This window comes from Carassius auratus, chromosome 30, assembly GCF_003368295.1.
Source record: "Carassius auratus strain Wakin chromosome 30, ASM336829v1, whole genome shotgun sequence".
NCBI classification, from domain to species: domain Eukaryota; kingdom Metazoa; phylum Chordata; class Actinopteri; order Cypriniformes; family Cyprinidae; genus Carassius; species Carassius auratus.
In genome coordinates this window covers 25,516,898-25,535,953 of record NC_039272.1, presented here as the reverse complement: position 1 = coordinate 25,535,953, position 19,056 = coordinate 25,516,898, and the positions used below count along the sequence as shown (strand labels likewise).

The 19,056-nt window shown below is 36.6% G+C and overlaps 1 protein-coding gene across 4 annotated transcripts in view; it reads left to right on the top strand.

Annotated features, from left to right (window-relative positions):
• Positions 1-18,022, top strand: part of LOC113049772 (rab GTPase-binding effector protein 1-like) — a 30,301-nt gene extending 12,279 nt beyond the window's left edge. The window contains exons 8-19 of one of the 4 annotated variants that reach the window (XM_026212395.1): positions 645-755; positions 2,016-2,474; positions 6,808-6,912; positions 7,006-7,122; positions 9,256-9,354; positions 9,818-9,958; positions 12,423-12,612; positions 13,312-13,323; positions 14,309-14,364; positions 14,615-14,713; positions 15,479-15,595; positions 16,652-18,022. In XM_026212395.1, the coding sequence (XP_026068180.1) occupies positions 645-755; positions 2,016-2,474; positions 6,808-6,912; positions 7,006-7,122; positions 9,256-9,354; positions 9,818-9,958; positions 12,423-12,612; positions 13,312-13,323; positions 14,309-14,364; positions 14,615-14,713; positions 15,479-15,595; positions 16,652-16,753 (1,608 nt within the window). In that variant the 3' untranslated portion in view covers positions 16,754-18,022. The remainder of the gene's footprint in view (positions 1-644; positions 756-2,015; positions 2,475-6,807; positions 6,913-7,005; positions 7,123-9,255; positions 9,355-9,817; positions 9,959-12,422; positions 12,613-13,311; positions 13,324-14,308; positions 14,365-14,614; positions 14,714-15,478; positions 15,596-16,651) is intronic. The other 3 variants (XM_026212396.1, XM_026212397.1, XM_026212398.1) reach the window with 3 other exon arrangements.
• The last annotated feature ends 1,034 nt before the right edge of the window (positions 18,023-19,056 follow it).

Genomic DNA, 19,056 nt, shown 5'->3' with positions numbered 1-19,056 from the left:
CCATTAAAAAAAATCAACAAAAGACAAGTCTCAGTTAGCCTAATGCAATACACATAGCTAGTTTTTTTTTTTTTTACCTTTTTTATCATTTATAATTAAAAAAAATTATACAATAAATAAAAAGTAAACCAATGGAATAGAAAAAGTGAGCACTCTAGTGTTAGTGTTAGATACACTTTTGTTTATAAATAATAGGATGAAGAGATGTGTTTTTAGCCGATTCTTGAAAATAACTAAGGACTGTGCTCTGATTTAGCTGGGCAGGTTATTTGCTCTGTGAACATGCAAAACAGCGATAACGGCATTTAACTGTGTGTTCTGATATGATATGTAACACTGCAAGTTGTTATGGGAGATTTAGAAAGATTTACATGCTCTTTTACTCATATAAATTGTGCATTTACATTCCATCTCCTTTAACACGAAACCCACGACACCACGCAAACAGCTCTGATCACGGCGTCCTCCATTCACTGCTATCAGGTTAATAGGTCTGTTGAACCTCCAAATTATTCTGGGAACACAATAACAAGAATACTGTAAAAAATATATATATATTTTGAGTTATATACATACACACACACACACAGAGTACTATGACGTCTGGTTAGTCTTACTGTAAATTTATACAAATATTTTGTCAGGAAGAGGATGAGAAGGAAAGATTGATCCAGGCTAAAGAGGCCAGTGAGGATGATGGGACGGAGCATACAGAAGCAGTGGAGGACTCTCTGCTTGGACTCTCCATAGAAGAGGTATTTTTACAGAAATTCTGTGGGGGTTTTTCTGGACTTATGATGTAATATAAATTACTATCAAAAATTGTTGCGATCAAAGGCATTGAACAATAATAATTTAATCTATGGAATATGATTAAAATGTAATATTTCCTTTTTATTTTTTGGCAAACAAAGTGCTGCACAACAGAGGTTTATTGTTAAAATTAAAACTTGCACCCCACCCCCCCACAAACACACACACACACACACGCACACAAAGGTTGATTTAAATATTTGATTTATTTATTTATACAGGGTTGCACATAAGTGGTCCGCAGGTGTGCGTGCATGACCAAAATAAGGAAGTGCGCGGTGTAAATAAGTTCAGACTGATCATTTGCATTCTGACATGGTTGACAGCCTTTAAAGCCAAATTTCCATTTTAGATAAACAAACTGTAATACTGTATAAGATTTCTATTCTAACTGAAAGCATAAATCTAGGCTATCCACTACCATTTCAGAGCACAATGCAAAACTGTGATATTTCACATTTCATTCACTGACACGCTTCAGTCAGCAGAGCTAAACCTGGCAGCGCACACATACTTCCTTACCAGCAACCCAACAAAATAAAATCTTGCTAATTTAAAATTTAAAATATTGAAAAATCATTTATTAATAAAGGACATATTAGCATTTTAATTTTAAGTTTTACAAATGAACTGTATTTTTATTTTAAATAATAGTATTATCACACTTTTCACACACACACACACACACACACACACACACACATATAGATATATATATATATATATATATAATATATATATTTTACTAAATACATAGTGCAATAATATTTTATCACTATTTTTAATAGGTTTTTTTGTTGTTATGTTTAATGGGTCACAATATGTGCCATATGAGGACAAAACCAAATCTCCGAGTGCTCTTACGAGAACCAGGCTGAAAAACTATATATTTTTAAATGTTCTATATTTTAAAGACACCAGTCTATATCTTGATTTGGTAAAGTGTACAGCCCAACTTTGATTTATTCATCCAGATTTTGCCAAATTTCACTACGTTCCACATTATACCATACATTTTTATCAAGGGACTGAAATTATACCTGGATGCTATGTTGAAATATTGTTTGTATTTTTATAAAAATAACTGTTCATCATTTTGGGTTGTAAACAGAATTCCAGTTAAACTTAAAATCTACAATGTTGACTGTAATGTTACTTTAAATGTTAAGCATCTTGTTTTCTCTTCCTAATTTTGATCTCAGTCCCATCTCAGCCAGAGCATCCACAGCTCTTTACACTCCCTGGACGCAGACACCCCGGGCCGCCCGGACAGCTCTGACCCCTATAAGGATGGGCTTCGGAGGGTGCAGTCCACCGACAGCCTGGGTTCTTCAGGAGGGGCCCTACAGCCTCACGGGCTCGGCGGACACAACAACAAAGCCAAGTCAGCCAGCCAGCTGGATGAGTCAGACTTTGGTCCTCTAGTGGGGGCAGACTGTGGGGGCTTTGACAGCATGGACACCTCCTCCATATCATCGCTCCAGCCAGGACACTTTCTCCTCACCAAGGACCAGGAGAAGGCCATTAAGGCCATGACCCCAGAGCAGGAGGAAACCGCATCACTCCTGTCCAGCATCTCTCACTCCGCTGATATGGCTTACCTGCCTCCGTCTGGCTACCGACTGGTCAGCGAGAGCGAGTGGAGTCTGCTGCAGCAAGAGGTCAGATAGTAGATGCTTTTTAGGGGGCATTTTTATTTATTTAAATCACAAATTATTTGAAGATCCAGTTCTCACTATTAACTATGACAATGCCTCAAAACTCCTAATTTGCTACATGATAATAGATAGTAAGGCAGTTGTTACGTTTGGGTATTGAGTAGGATTAGGGATGAAGAATGTGGTCACTAAACTTTCTCTATTTTGTTTTCTGTACTGTTGAACCCAGCCGAAAAGTAGCTTTGTTGTTAGTGAAAATACACTCACTGGCCGCTTTGCTAATATAGGGTTTGACCCTCTTTTGAGTGATGAGTGGGTTCTCTTCTCATGCAGCTGAAGTAGAAGAGATTTAGTCAAAACGCTGCATTATAACTGCACCAGAGGATATGAGGCAGAAGGAAATTAAAAGATAAAACCCTCAGAAGAAGCAGATCTGTTGCCAAGACGTTTGCAACGCTGCTGCTCCGGAGAGCTGTGAGACTTTTTGTTTGCTATCTATGTGAGCCTGGGCAGTCTTTGCAGAATGGCACTATTGCTGTGTGTACCTCATCTGTTGACCGGGTAGCTTAAATTAGTGACCCGAGTTAAATGTGTTTCTGCGCTAATGGAGCCCGGATAAATTAAGTAGTGGCTTAACAACATAAACCTGGGGTGTTGTAACCTTAGGCTTATTTAAATAATGACCTAAATAACTATGCGTGTCTGAGCCAATAGCTCAAACTTACCCTGGTAGAAGCATGCACTGTGTGTCATTAACAAACAGGAATCACTCTGTAGGCTGATAGATGAAGTAACCCCCAGCAAACTTTCAAAATTTGTCATTCAAGAGATGTAATTATTATTTTTTTCATTAACTTTCATCAATGTTACTGCAGTGGAAAATAGCGCACCTTACATTATTAATAACTAACAAAATGTTTGCTGAAAGAATAAATCACTGTACACCCTGTAGTTGTGGTGTCATGTGCCACGGACTAATTCTGCCTCAAAAGCAGCTGCTCATTTATTTTGATAATTGAAAATATTTATATTGCATATTAAGAACAATAATCTTCGCATTGTATGAACACATCATTGCTAAATGCTTGGCTCGTTCCAAGATGGTCTTGAGCAAGAAACTACAGTGACTTTATTTTATATTAATTGTGTCCAATTGTGTCTGGCGTAAATACCATGTCAAAGTCAATAGATTCGTTAAAATTGATAAAGCTGTCCGAAATGTATGCAGTGCGATGCAGCCAATGCAACAAAACCTCTGCTACTGCTGCTATTGATAATATTCCCTAACATTTCAATACTGAGTTGAAGCGCATGCTGTTGCTGTTAATGATATTCACAAAGTTGTAGTAGGAATTGCGAGCTGTTGCAGTTGTAATATTTAATCAAAATTTGTGAAGCATACTCTACTGCTGCTTCATGAAACCTGCTGTAAGCCCTGTTGAATAAGCAAAGTAATAAATGCCTATTGCACTTTAAAGAGTTAATATACCCTCCATGATTTATCACTAAAATTTAATGTAACTAAAGCACTTTCTGCTACCGCTGCTATATTAACATGACTTGCTATGCATGCTGATGCTGATATTATTTCTAACCTTGCATCTGAATTCGCTGTGCATGCTATAAAATTAGCTAACATTGCAATCTGCTACTGCCCCTTTATTAAATAAACGAATACAACAAATTAATGCTTATTTGGCTTTTGAAGAGTTCTATAAACCCTGTTGACTTGCAAATGAACTGCCATCCAAATCTTATCACTGAAATTTCATGCAGCTAAAAGTACTTCCTGCAGCCACTGTTATATTATTAGCAACAATGATAATTGGATTGCCCTGCAGACTGCTACTGATATTTCTAACATTGCGTCTGGATTGTGCTGTGTGCTGCTGCTATTACAATTCACTAAACTAGCGATCTGAATAGCTATGCATACTGCTGCTAAAGCTGCATGGATGTACATAGAATTACTACAAGCATCTTTATTTAACAGTGAAATGCAAACAAATAATGCCTATTTTGCTTTGAAGAGCTCACAAAATCTACTGTACTGTGTTAAATAAACACAGTAATAAAAGCGTATTTCAGTCTTAGAGTTACTTGCCCCATGTTATTGCTGAAATTTCATGCAACCAGATACTTTCTGATGCCCCTGGCTGCTATATACAATAGTAATAATTTGACTATGCATTTGCGATGCATACTGCTATTACGCTCCCTCTTCTGAAGTGCATTGCAATGCGGCAAGAGTACACGTATGAGCGGGTTTATTATTTTCTGTTGCTCATTAAGTTGTAATGGTTAAATAGCTAAGGCTGTTGACAGAATGATGTTTATGAAAGACAGCTATATAGGTTTATTTTGACTTAAATCTGTGAACGACTGTGAAATGCCAACTGCAAACCGACCCCACTATTGAGGTGTGCATTGGAAAGTGATCCATTCATGGTTAATCTAGAAATGAATGCCTACAGAATACATTAAAGGTGCCATAGAATGCATTGAAAACTCTGATATCCCCATAGTGTGTATATGAAGTTCTGTCTAAAAATCCCCCACAGATCATTTTTATATTAGGGGAATCCCACTAAAAATGTGTATTTTACGGTTAGTGATTTAGACTAGTTTTGAGTAGCAATTGAGTGGGTTTTGTTGTGAAAACCTGGCAACCCTGGCAGAGCTTCAAGAGCTCATGCTCACGGGTATACCAGTGTTACGGTTTAACTGCTGGTGACCGTGTTACTGACTGTGACTTCTGGCACATTGCTTCCAAATGCAATTTTTAACTACCACATTCCTATTCATCATTGTGGTAGCACGTGAAGGCAGCATTATTGAAAACGGGCAGAGACAATGGTAGCTTCAGCAACATTAGCCCTACAGAGAGCCAAGAAACTCTTTTGGAAAACAAAATTTGACGCATGATGCTTACTTTGTCTGTAGTCTGGATGTTTGTGCAGGAAGCATCGGTATTGATCCCTCTTTCAGCAATCTTTGCATAACTCCAGGGCTGAACTGACCCTCGTTTGTGAGGCAGTCTTGTGTAAAATGTTAGCACAAACGTATAGGACCTTTTCGGGGGTTTTTCCGGGACATTTCCTTCAAAAATCAAAGTTAACCACTATGTCCTCAGCGGTCTATGGAGACTCCTATGTTCATTGGTGGATCCCATCACAAGACACTTGTAATGGCTCTTTGGCACTGACATTGTATCTCCAGCAGCTACAGCAAGAAAACAGTAATGGAGGACCGCTGCTTCTCACTCAGGGCTGTGTATATGCTAAGGGCAGAGTTTAACAACTTGTATGTGTTCTAGTTTCAAACTGTACATCTGACGGATGCAATAATGCACTGAAATCAGAGTGAATATGGTTTACTTATCTAGCTGTTGAGTTTCAGAGAAACTCTGAAAGCATGCTGCAGGAATCTCAAGTGAATGCTAGCCAGCCGTATAAATGCAAGGTAGGAAGCTCATTAGCTGTCAATGCAGCATGAACCAATCAGCTTGTGCCAAGTCGTTTAACTCTGAATATCATCAGTTACTTTAACAGCCAGTCAGTGCCATCTAGAGTTTCATGACTGAACTATATATATATATGGAACGCTATATTATCATTTTGCTTGCAATATTTTTGTACTACATGGTATTGATACTGTGTGAAGTATGGCTTTTTTAATTAATGATCTACCAAATATGATTTTATTTAGCTATTAGAAGCCTACAGTACAACCATTGTCCAATTCCATGAATAAATTCCTCTTCTGAGCCTTTTCTTTTTAGGGAATCAGAAAGATACAATTCAGCCAGTATATTGGTAGATTAGTTACCAAACACACAAATCTTTCAAGCTGGTTCTTTTTAGTAAATCAGAAACCTACAGTGAAACCATAGCCAGTTCTTTCCAAATCAGTGTAATGAGTCCCTCACTGAATCACTAAATCAGTCACAGGTTACTGATTCAACATCTGACTCACTGAACTATAAGTTGCCGTTGTTTCCAATGATGTCCATTTCAAAAGGAAGTTTTGTAAAACTGTATCATTGTATCATCTGTATCATTACTCCGTGATATCCTTTACTGCAAAAACAGATTTCTGCAGGACATACAGAACTGTATCCCACAATGCAGTGCACTTTCTATTTGCATTTTGATGAATGATCTGGATCAAAAATTCATGATTTTTAATCATTTTACCTCCGTTTGATAACCAGACACTGTTTGTTTAAACATGCAATATAACAAGGAAGGACATATGACAACAGGGTAGCAAATGATATCTTAAATATGCTTTCATAATACTTCTTGTGTTTGTTTTTGGTGTGGTTTCACCCCAGTTGAAGAACGCTGGAAGGAAGTTGGGGCGGCGATGTGATATGTGCTCTAATTATGAAAAACAGCTGCAGGTCATTCAGGGACAAGAGGCCGAGACACGAGATCAGGTTTGTTTTTTATCACGTACAAGGCCCATCATGAAATAATTCAAAAGGACAGTCTGTTGTAATCGTTACACTATGAACTTCCTTTGCTTTTAGGTTAAAAAGCTTCAGGCCATGTTGCGGCAGGCGAACGATCAGCTGGAGCGGACGATGGATGAGAGGCAGGAGCTAGAGGACTCTGTCAAACAGGCCAATGAGGAAACTACTGCCAAGGTACATCAATCTCTATGATGGATTTGGTGAAAAACAAATCTGTTGACGGGTTAAACCTGGATGGGGTCACATGTTAATTGGAGCATCATAGTGAGGAAACTGAAGTAATGTTACACCTTTTTAATATTTCTTCATATCAGCAAGATAACAGTTATGTATTAACCCCTAAGGCAGCATACTAACCAAAATGGAATCTCAAAAGCCACAAAACTTAGATTTTTTGGGTCACTCTTTATTTTCGCTATAAACAAACCAATAACTACAACTTTTGCCTCAAACTCCTAATTTGCTGATTATTAATCGAGTGACAGGTGGACTGCCGCTCTGCTCCAGCGTGTCAAAGTCGCTAGACTGTGAAAATTAGAAAAATGGCTTTAAAGATTTTTATTTGTCCAGAAAAATATGTATTATGGGTAGGACACTGGAAATCTGGAAAGTAGAGGTTTTAATGAAAAAGATCTCAAACTTGATGTTTACTGGTTTTTGTTTTATTTTTATTTTTTTAGTTATTGTAGGTACTCTGCGTTTGCACTGTCTGTAAAAAGTGAAATGTCATGCCAAGACACAAGGCAGTAACTTCCACATTAAATACAATATTTGGGTGCTGATCGCCATTTACAGAATCATTATAGTAACATCTGAATAAAATAGGCTATATGATATAGTAATGTGATTTAAAAAAAAAACAAAAAAAAACAACAACTCTGTTTTGCAACCAATTAATTTGCAATGTTTGCTTATATTAAAGGATGCAAGACATGCTTAGCCTATTGTTTTTACATCCAACTGAATGAAAATCGCATAACCTATATGAACGACTTATTAATGTGAACACCTGCAGGAATAATGCTCAGAATGATTGTGAATGAAACCTCTCTGATGACGTTCATTGCAGTGGATTTTGTTAAGTTACAAGAAAAGGTAGGAAACGGATTTAATTGTGAACAGTTACAGATTTATGTGATACGCTGTCACGGCATTCGATTCCTCACACGTGCAGAAGTGGGCAGCCCCAGACTGACAACTGGCACTGAGTGAATAATCTGCATTATAAAAAGGAAAAAAAAAACACCTTAAAGATGAATTATTGTTGCTAAGTGGTCTAGTCGTTGCTTGTTTACAGAATCCCATGAAACTAAAACTGAAATGAAACATTAGTAATAAATAGTATAGTGAATAAATTAAATAATCATATCTAAACGACAAAAGAAAGCTCGTATTTCTGTACATTTCAAAATGAGGTGCATTAAGTCAATAAATCCTTGATTAATATGAATATTTTAATTAAAAATGTGTCTCCACTAGTACTATTCGGTTAAATTTGATTGCATTAAATTGTTGGATATGCTAAGAGTTTTGGGATATGGTAAGATTAAACTTAATTTAGTGAATAAAGTACCACATTTCATCTTTTTGTTAGGGAATGTGCACAAAATTTTATTTTATCCTTACTTCTAGAAAATCCTCATGCTTTCTAACAGCTTCATGTGGCTGTAAACATTTAAATTTAAAGTGGCTATAAGCACTATGCATCATTAAAGTTTCACTTTCCCTGTGACTGATCTGGTAAATGTGGTGTTTACATGGAATAATCATTATGAGTTTACCTTATGGTTACGAACCTCTGCCCATTTTTCTCCCATTTTCGATTATCCGGGAGTGACGTGCTTCCAAGATGGCGGCATCGGCTCCGCCCACATTAACATGAAGAAATGTCTTATGAGCAACAATATAGCATATTAGAATAATTTCTGTAGGATCATGTGACTAATGTCTGCTAAAAATCAGCTTTGCCATCACAGGAATAAATTTAAAATTTAAAACAACCGTTTACTATTTTAATATATTTTAAGTTGTAATGAGATTTGTTTGATTAAATAAATGCAGCCTTGGTGTGCATAAACATAAAAAAATTCTTACCGACCCCAAACTTTTGAACAGTAGTGTACCTAACAAGGCAGCTGTTTAGAAGAGCAAGTATTTGTTGACTAAAAATGATGTGGGGGGATTAGAATACAGCCACAGTGTCTTCATAGTATTCTTCACAAATGTGAAGAATGTATGGACTGCTCTGAATGTTACTGTTCTTCCAAGTCCAATGACTGGAGTCATTTTCATTTGTCTTGGGCACAGATCTCGGAGTTGAAGCAGAAAGTTGAGGAGTCTGAATCTCTCATAAGTGCTCTCCAACAGGCCTTCAGCCAGGCCAAGAGGAACACCCAGGAACAGATGGTATGACCAAATACACACACTCCTAAACAACGACATTCACTTGCTTTGCCTGATGACTTTCAGTGAAAACACGTTTCCTTTTATTATTATTTTTTTCATTGAAAAATATTTAATGAACAATGTCTTGGTTTAAATATTGTCCTATTTGGGATTTCTTCTTTATGTGATTTATACTAATGCACCTTTCGGCATTCAGTATTCATGCACTTTCTTGATGCACATCTGCTTCCAATATGAAGTTGCACTGTTAAGATGATAAACTTCATTCCGTTGTGACATGATCCCCTAAATAAATCACCCTTGGAAGGTTTCTGTCCGAGGAATGCACGTTGAATCTCTCAATGTCACTGATTTTTTTTATTGGCCAATTTCATTAAAAACCTCTTTTATAATGGATTGTTTTCCACTTTACTTGGATATATGCTTTAGAACACCGTGTGTGTGTGTGTGTGTGTGTGTTCAGGCTGTTCTGCTACAGTCCAGAGAGCAGGTGACTGAGGAGCTGAACCGACTGCAGAGAGATAATGAGAGTCTTCAGGGTAAACACCGACTTCACATGACGCTGCAGCAGCAAGAGGACTTTCACATGCCCACCACTGTACAGGTACTACAACACGTGAACGTTGCACCTGTAAATGTACCTTCTATTCTGTTCCACTGCGTTTTATAAGTCAGCTTTAACATTTGAACACACCCTGTTTGATTGGTCCCCCATCCTTGTAGCCTAGTGAGAAAATATTTCACATATTAATGTAATTCTGCAGATGAGGTTAAGGACTGTTGTTAGGCATGACACAAAGTGAAATGAGTTCGTATTATATCTCGATGTACTTTGAGGAAGGCGCTATTGGGTGATATGCATCATGTGTACAGCTATTTTTATTTATTTATTTGCCTGCAGGATGAGCAAATGTTTTCTTGGAAAATAACAATTATACCAAGAGGCAATGCTCATTACAATCATAGAAACTGATCAGGAATATTCTTTGAATCTGAAAATGTATAAATGTATGTAATGTATAATGAATCTAAGAAATTATTTATTAAAAAGGTAAACTGACAAAATCTTAGAAAACTTGGAAACTGTTCAAGAAAAAACCATAAATAGGAAAATTAAAATATTAAATTATATATTTTTAAAAAAGTTTATTTTTTTAATAGTTTTTGAAAATGATGGGAAAACATTAGGGAAATAATATTTTTGATAGATATATGTAAATAGAAAATGATGGGCAAAATAGAATAAAAAACTCTTAGAACATTATGAAGAAGAGTGAAATTAGTAATACAGTAACATCTTAAATGATTAAAAATCAGGAGAATTAATAAAAATCTTAGAATATCTGTAAAAATTGCCAAATAAAATCTTAGAACATTATGTAAAATGAATTTTTCTATTAGTTTATATAAAATGTAAACTTTTTACATTTAAACACTTATCCCATGATCACCTAAAAGTTGGCATCTGTGTGTATATATACAGGTGCTGGTCATATAATTAGACTATCATCAAAAAGTTGATTTATTTCACTAATTCCATTCAAAAACTGAAACTTGTATATTATATTCATTCATTACACACAGACGGATATATTTCAAATGTTTATTTATCTGACTTTTATGTTTTTAACTGACAACTAAAGAAAACCCCAAATGTATTATCTCAGAAAATTAGAATATTACTTAAGACCAATGCAAAGAAAGGATTTTTAGAAATCTTGGCCAACTGAAAAGTATGAACATGAAAAGTATGAGCATGTACTTCACTCAATACTGGGTCTCCTTCTGAAAGCTCATTCTTTTTCCTCAATTACTGCAGCAATGCGGCATGACATGGAGTCGATCAATCTGTGGCACTGCTCAGGTGTTATGAGAGGCCAGGTTGCTCTGATAATGGCCTTCAGCTCTTCTGCATTGTTGGGTATGACATATCGCATCTTCCTCTTCACAATACCCCATAGATTTTCTATGGGGTTAAGGTCAGGCGAGTTTGCTGGCCAATTAAGAACAGGGATACCATGGTCTTTATACCAGGTACTGGTAGCTTTGGCCTTGTGTGCAGGTGCCAAGTCCTGTTGGAAAAATAAATCTGCATCTCCATAAAGTTGGTCAGCAGCAGGAAGCATGAAGTGCTCTAAAACTTCCTGGTATACAGCTGTGTTGACCTTGGACCTCAGAAAACACAGTGGACCAACACCAGCAGATGACATGTCACCCCAAACCATCACTGACTGTGGAAACTTTACACTGGACCTCAAGCAACATGGATTGTCTGCCTCTCCTCTCTTCCTCCATACTTTTGGACCCTGGTTTCCAAAGGAAATGCAAAATTTACTTTCATCAGAGAACATAACTTTGGACCACTCAGCAGCAGTCCAATCCTTTTTGAAGCGAGACGCTTCTGACGCTGTCTGTTGTTCAAGAGTGGCTTGACACAAGGAATGCGACAGCTGAAACCCATGTCTTGCATACGTCTATGCGTAGTGGTTCTTGAAGCACTGACTCCAGCTGCAGTCCACTCTTTGTGAATCTCCTCCACATTTTTGAATTGGTTTTGTTTCACAATCCTCTCCAGGATTCGGGTACCCCTATTGCTTGTACACTTGTGCAAGGTGTCAATAGTCATCTTTTGGACAACTGTCAAGTCAGCAGTCTTCCCCATGACTGTGTAGCCTACAGAACTAGACTGAGAGACCATTTAAAGGCCTTTGCAGGTGTTTTGAGTTAATTAGCTGATTAGAGTGTTGCACCAGGTGTCTTCAATATTGAACCTTTTCACAATATTCTAATTTTCTGAGATACTGAATTTGGGATTTTCCTTAGATGTCAGTTAAAACATCAAAATTAAAAGAAATAAACATTTGAAATGTATCAGTCTGTGTGTAATGAATGAATATAATAAACAAGTTTCACTTTTTGAATGGAATTAATGAAATCAACTTTTTGATGATATTCTAATTATATGACCAGCACCTGTGTATATATATAGATGTATGTGTATATATTGGTTATTGAGCTCATCCAATTATAAAGTTTGAACTGTTTACATATATAATTTTGCCACCTAGGAACTTCAGAAGCTGGTGCTGCAGTACAGGGAGGACATTGTTTCAGCTCACACAGCAGCAGAGCATTTGGAGGAGAAGCTGAAGGCTGAAATTCTGTTCTTGAAGGAGCAGATTCAGGCAGAGCAGTGTCTCAAAGAGAACATGGAGGACACTCTACAGATGGAGATAGAGGGCTGTAAAGAAGAGATCGGTGAGTGGATTGCAGATGAATTTGATAATCAAAGAAAGCTAACAGCTGGACACCATGATGGTTTATGCCAGGGTTCCTCAAATCTGGAGGACCACTGCCCTTAGTTTAACTCCAACCCTGATCAAACTCACTTACCTGGGATTTTCTAGGGATCCTGAACCCCTTGATGAGCTTACTAAGGTGCGTTTAATTAGGGTTGACATTGGCCCTCCAGATTAAGATTTTAGTAGGATTTTATCAAGTTCTCATTAAAAAAAAGGAAGAAAAATTAAATCATGATTCATTTTGTCAGCTCATTTGTTAACCCATTTCATTCACTAGATGATTAAAAAATTCATGCTTATGTTATAATAAAGAAACTGTTACCATCTGAATTTCAGGCTAAAATAAGCACATTTTGAAATGTCTTTGTGATATAAGATGGTTTATACCGCCCACTCTTGCCTTGAATGATCAAAAGCTGCTCTCAGCGGCACTGAATGTTTACACTGGCTTACACTGAGGCTTCGAAATGTGAATCTTTAGTGGTTTGGAATAATATAACCAAATCCGACTTCTGATCCAAGTCCAAAACTGATTAAACGCATTGAAGGGCTTGTGAAGCTCCTTCAATCAGAGGAGTGCACACATTTATCTACTTGCATTTCAATACTGTCTTTTTCTCCTCCACTTCTCCCTGCATTGGTGACTTATGTTCAGACATCCTGGAAGGTATGAATCCCTGCCTGACTGTTTGTTTGTCTAGGTTGTGTCTGTCTGTAGTAGCACCACCGATGCCATCCTAACACACTCTAATCCCATTAGCACTGTGTGTACTGAACCTGCTCTGTCACATCCACATCACAGCATGCTACTTCCTTTAGCTGTGTACTACACTAATACTAACATATCTTCACATGATGTTGGGTTCAGCTTGGAGAAATTCAACTTGAGATGTGTTCATGCTCCTACAAATGTGCATGACATAATAGAAATGTCACCTCACACTTTTCAGGGTGCATTTGAAATGTATGTTGTCAGAATACTTGTGGAAATTTCTTTGTAACTGTTGTCAAGCTTAGGTTTAAAGCAGTTCAATCTTGGCCGAATTAGTCTTTTGTAGGCAAGTAGTACATTGAAAGTGAAAATAAAATAAAAAAAAGGGAAAAAGCATTTGATGTTGGTGGTGGAAGACAGTATTTAACTAATTATTACCTGCTTTCAATTTCCACATATATTTTTAAGCTACACTGTAGGGCTTTGTACCTTGTTAAAGTAATAAAAAATGCTACACTGTTTCGAAACATATGTTTATGCTACTGAATAATGAAATATCAACTACATATCTTTCAGTTATTTAGCACTGCTCAGAGGGAACCGTAATACTGCTTGTAAGGGTTCTTTAGGAGACACAGTGCAGATACAGTAGTCCAAACTTGACTAAAACACACCCACAGCTATTTACTTGTAATTTATTTTCAAGTCACGTTGAATTCATTATCAAGTCACATTCTTCAGTTTTCACTCTGGCTCAGTCAGCAGCACTAACACGCAGATGTTTGAGCAAATGATTGCTCTTGTTACAGAGCAGAAGGCTTGGCTTGTTCTTGTGCTCTTGTCATAGGAGAACTAGCCATGCAATGACTAATGCAAAACACAGCAACAGCATGTGACCTTGGGGTTTTTTTTGTTTTGTTTTTTTCCTTTCAACATACAGCATCTTTTTCCAGCTTGAAAACGGAACTGGAAAGAGTGAAGAGTGAGAAGGAACAGGTAGGGCAGAAGTTCAAGGCATACTGCTGAGTTTATTTATTTATTTGAATAATAGTTTTCGAGATGTGCATTTTCTCAATAATGTATTAAATATTAATAAATAATGTTTACATGACATGGTATTGGATGGCATATGGCACTTGTAGTAGGAATAATAGGAGTCTTTTTTTCCTACAGTATTTGTAGTTATTGTAATCAATGTTTTGTTGTTGTCTGTACTTGTTGACCAATCTGGTGGTTTTTACAACAGCTGGAGAGCAGCTTGGCAGAGAAGAGCCAGATGCTGGAGAGTGTCCAGGGTCTGAAGAACAGTCTGGAGCAACAGTTAAAAGATGCCATCGGCAGCAAGGTCCGAGCCCCCATGTGATCACTGCGCTCTGCCTTTGCACTAGACTTCTGCTTGCTGATCTTTTGAGTTTTGTTTCTCATAAAAACTCATTGCCAAGTTCATAGTCTGCGCAGTGCTTCCTGTGCATGTGATGAATCTTTTGATAAGATAAGCAGAATTCTTAGAAAAAAAGTACATACAAACAGCAGTATTGGATTTACATCTAACAAAAGCATGCATGTTGTTGTTTTTTTTGTTGTTGTTTTTTTTTTTATTGAAGTGCCCCATTATGGATTTCTGAAAGTGACCTTTCATGTAGTGGCTAACACAATTTTAACTGAATGAAAACATCCTGTTTTAAATCTGAAAGTGCACCTTTATAAAGTTATTGAGTCGACTCTGAATCATTGAAACAGGTAGTTTTTAAAACGAATCCCAAGCTGTTAGCATATTGCCCGCCAACTTGTTGGTCTTTTCAGGTTGGTCTGAATGAAAAAAAAAAAGCAAATTCATTGTTTGCCACTAGGGGGTGCTTGTAAAATTGCTTTTTCCCCGGTAACGGAAATATTCACCTTTGAGCAAATCGTTGTGCAAATAAGTTACAAATAAATGAATATTATAAGACAATGAAAGTAACTTTGCATGAATCTCAACCTGTAGTTGGGGACTCCCAAAACCAAAATATGAACTTTCATTACCCATAAAAGGGGCACATTAATAAATGCATGTATTCTAAATTAAACTGAAACCCTAATTTAAAAAAAAAAATGTTTGTGTGTGTTGTAGAGTGCTTTGGAGACTCAGGTGTTTGAAGAGAAAGACAAGGCGCAGAGACTTCAGACAGAGTTGGATGTCAGCGAGCAGGTCCAGAGAGATTTCGTCAAGCTGTCCCAGACGCTTCAGGTGAACACATTTCACTAGTAGAACTTCAGGGACTGCTCGAGGCACAGCACAGCATGCCAAGACTGATCAAAGAGATTATTTTTTATTTTATTTTTTTAAAGTCACAATAATATATATTTTTTATTATTTATTTTATTTTTTTGATGCACATCTAGGAATTTCTTCAGTAAATGTTCCTTGATAGTTTGTGCTTTTATACAGCTCAAGTGACTAGGAGTGTCGATGTAAAATGATTTCAAACATGAATTAATTGTTAAATAATGAATACATAAATTTTTTTTTTTTATCCCAATTGAAGTGTTGTTGTTTTTACATTTTAACTTTTTTTCTTTCAAGTTGAGCTGTAGTGTTTTATATATATGTGTGTGTGTGTGTTTGTGTGTGTGTGTGTGTGTGTATGTATGTATATGTATGTATATATATATATATATATAATTTAATACTTTTATTCAGCAAGGATGCATTTACTTGATCAAAACTGACAGTAAAGACAATATTATAAACTTTTGTTGCGGTACAAAAGATTTCTATTTTATATAAATGCTGTTCTTCTGAATCTCATAGAATCTTTAAAAATGCATCACTGTTCCCACAAAGATATTAAGCAGCACAACTATTTTCAAACTCAACATGAAATGTTTCTTGAGCACCAAATCAGCATATTACAATCATTTCTGAAGGATCATGTGACGCTGAAAACTGGAGAAATGATGCTGAAAATTCAGCTTTACATTACAGAAATTAATGATATTTTCAAATATATAAAAAAATAAAACCGTTGTTTTAAATTGTAGTAATATTTTGCAATATCACTGTTTAGATATAATTTAAATGTAGCGTTTTAAACAAAACATTTTTAAGAATGAAAGAATTATAAATGTAATCATTCAAAAATAAAGGTTTTTTTTTGTTTGTTTTAAAGACACTCATAGTCCTCCATTTAAAAAATAAAATAAAAATAGAGGATGGACACTTGATTGGTTTTGGGATCATTGTAGTAACACACACACAGACAGGTGTACAGCAGGAGATACAGTGTTCTTGTTCACCCTACAGGTGCAATTGGAGCGCATCCGGCAAGCGGACTCATTAGAGAGGATCCGTGTCATCCTAAACGACACCAACCTTACAGACATCAACCAGCTTCCCGAGACATGATGTCACTTCCTCCTTATGACTCTATTGTCCAGATAAACACACACACTCCACCTGTGTACCCCAGATCTTGGGGACTCCATCAAGATAAACCAAATTGAGCGAGGAAGACTCAAGTGAACACTACTGATTGCTTCTACTGCTATCCAGCTCAGACATGTGTGTTCTCAAGAGCACGAAAGGACTCCCGTCTCAATTTGAGTGGAGGGTTGGTCCCTTCTAATGCAGTCTCCAAAAGCGGATCCCGAGAAGAGATCTGCCAATCTTTTAACGAAAGCTGCTTTTATTCCTCACTCAATTCAGGAAATGAGAAAATGGGTCTGTGAGGATCAACTAACATGACAGTCTCATTCCCAAAGTTCCCTTCTCTTCCGCCTTTCCTCCTCTTCCTTCCTCATCGTTCCATCTCCCAAGCTAGCAGCGGTGACGTATGAAGGAAACGGACACTTCTGAAGTGTTTTGTACATACTTGTATACAGATTATTTGTGTATATTGCGTGAGTTAAGTTAATACACAAGACTGTGATTCCCTTTTTGACCCACCTCCTGCGTTTTCACAAGCAACACTGTTTCTCCTCATCCGCCAATCATTTCACTGGGATGTAATTACTAGCTGTGTCATTGCTTTTCATCCTCCAAGTTCTCCACAGTCCATATTTTTAGTTTTTTTCGCTTCCTGACAATTTTAACGAAATTAGTGACCTTTGCTTGAAGTTACTGCTACTTTTGTTAGAACCCGACTGATGTTTCTGCATATTTTTCTGTGTGCAAGTGTTTTTTTTTTTCTTTCAGAAGGATGTTGCAAACACATCTGATGATTTTTGCAGTTAACGTCTGGTTTTGATATTCGCTTGATTTGTGTTGAGTATACGGCAACAGCACTTCCACTGACCGCTCTAGAAAGTGTTTTAGCCATCCTTCTGCTGTTTGTGTATTAATGAAAGCACACTATGTTTATGATTTGCAGCCATTGGGATGTCCTGTGGGACTAAGGGGCATCTTGTGTACCTTGTTAAAGGGTATAATAATGTCTGTTTTGGATGTGGCGTAAACAATAGCGTATGGGATTCACAAAACCAGTTGATCATGTTAAATTCTCAAAGCGGCATATTCGTTTAAATCATACTGAGAAAATGAAAACATGGAAAGGGCTAAAGGTTTAATTAATTCTCTGGCTCATGTTTACTTTAAAATAATGGATACCAGGCGATGTAACTCGGCTACAGGAAACAAGTGTGTGTGACATTTTTCTAAATGCAAAAAAAAAAAAAAGTATTTTTTTTACAAGACCAAGACCAGAAGTGGCATGTGATTTTACGGCATGGTCTTTTTAAAAATAAAATTAAATATATTCAGGCTGTTAAGTTAAATTTGAATTCCGACAAAATATTCCCTGTATTAAAATGTGTGGCTTTTTACATCGATAAATACTATCAACTACATCTGACGATTACACAGAACTATAACAACGCTACTATAGAGAGCTGACGATGATGATGATAACGACGATGAAGCTCTCCTGTGTGAATGTGTATCATATTAAAACCATGTGTGTTGTGGATTTATCTGTAAGTTGCACTTCAGCGCTCACTTCACCGTGCAGTCTTCACATCGCAGATACACTCACATAAGCTTCATGTAATTGCTACTTCAGTGGCTTCTTTTTTCACTACAGAGCAACAGAAACGATTCACCTCAGTGTAGTCTTGACGTCACAATACTTTAGGAACGACATTTTTCGTTAAGACCCCGTTTGAACTCTAATAACTGATGTGGGGAGAGAAGACTACCATTTTAATAAAAAATTGTTTTAAAAAGACTTTTCTGCTGTCAGTATAATTTAACGTTCATGACAGTAATTTCTAATGGGTTTGTGAAGAGTGATAGTTCAGATACTTTCACAATAACAAGTTATGTTTCTGTTTTTTGCATGCTGTTGCAAATGCAGAAGCGCTCGCAGATTTACGTACTTTACTGTGTACATATCACTGTATATATCTATATAATAAAACTAAACATTTAAAACGTTAAGTTTGATGTGGATTTGAAGTCAGCAGTCGTTCCATTCACCTTTGTTCGCTTTCCTTCCCATGATCGCATAAATGTTTGAGATGTGGTTATACATTGTTTTTCATTCGATTTACATTTAAAATCTTTTCATTTTAGTAACAGTGTAATTTCTGTGACATTACAAATATGAGCTATGCTTATCAAGTTATAATAGCCTACTGACAAATCTTGAGTCAAAATTGTGAGATAAAACATCAGTTGACGTATAGTCTAAATTAATACCATCAATATGAGAA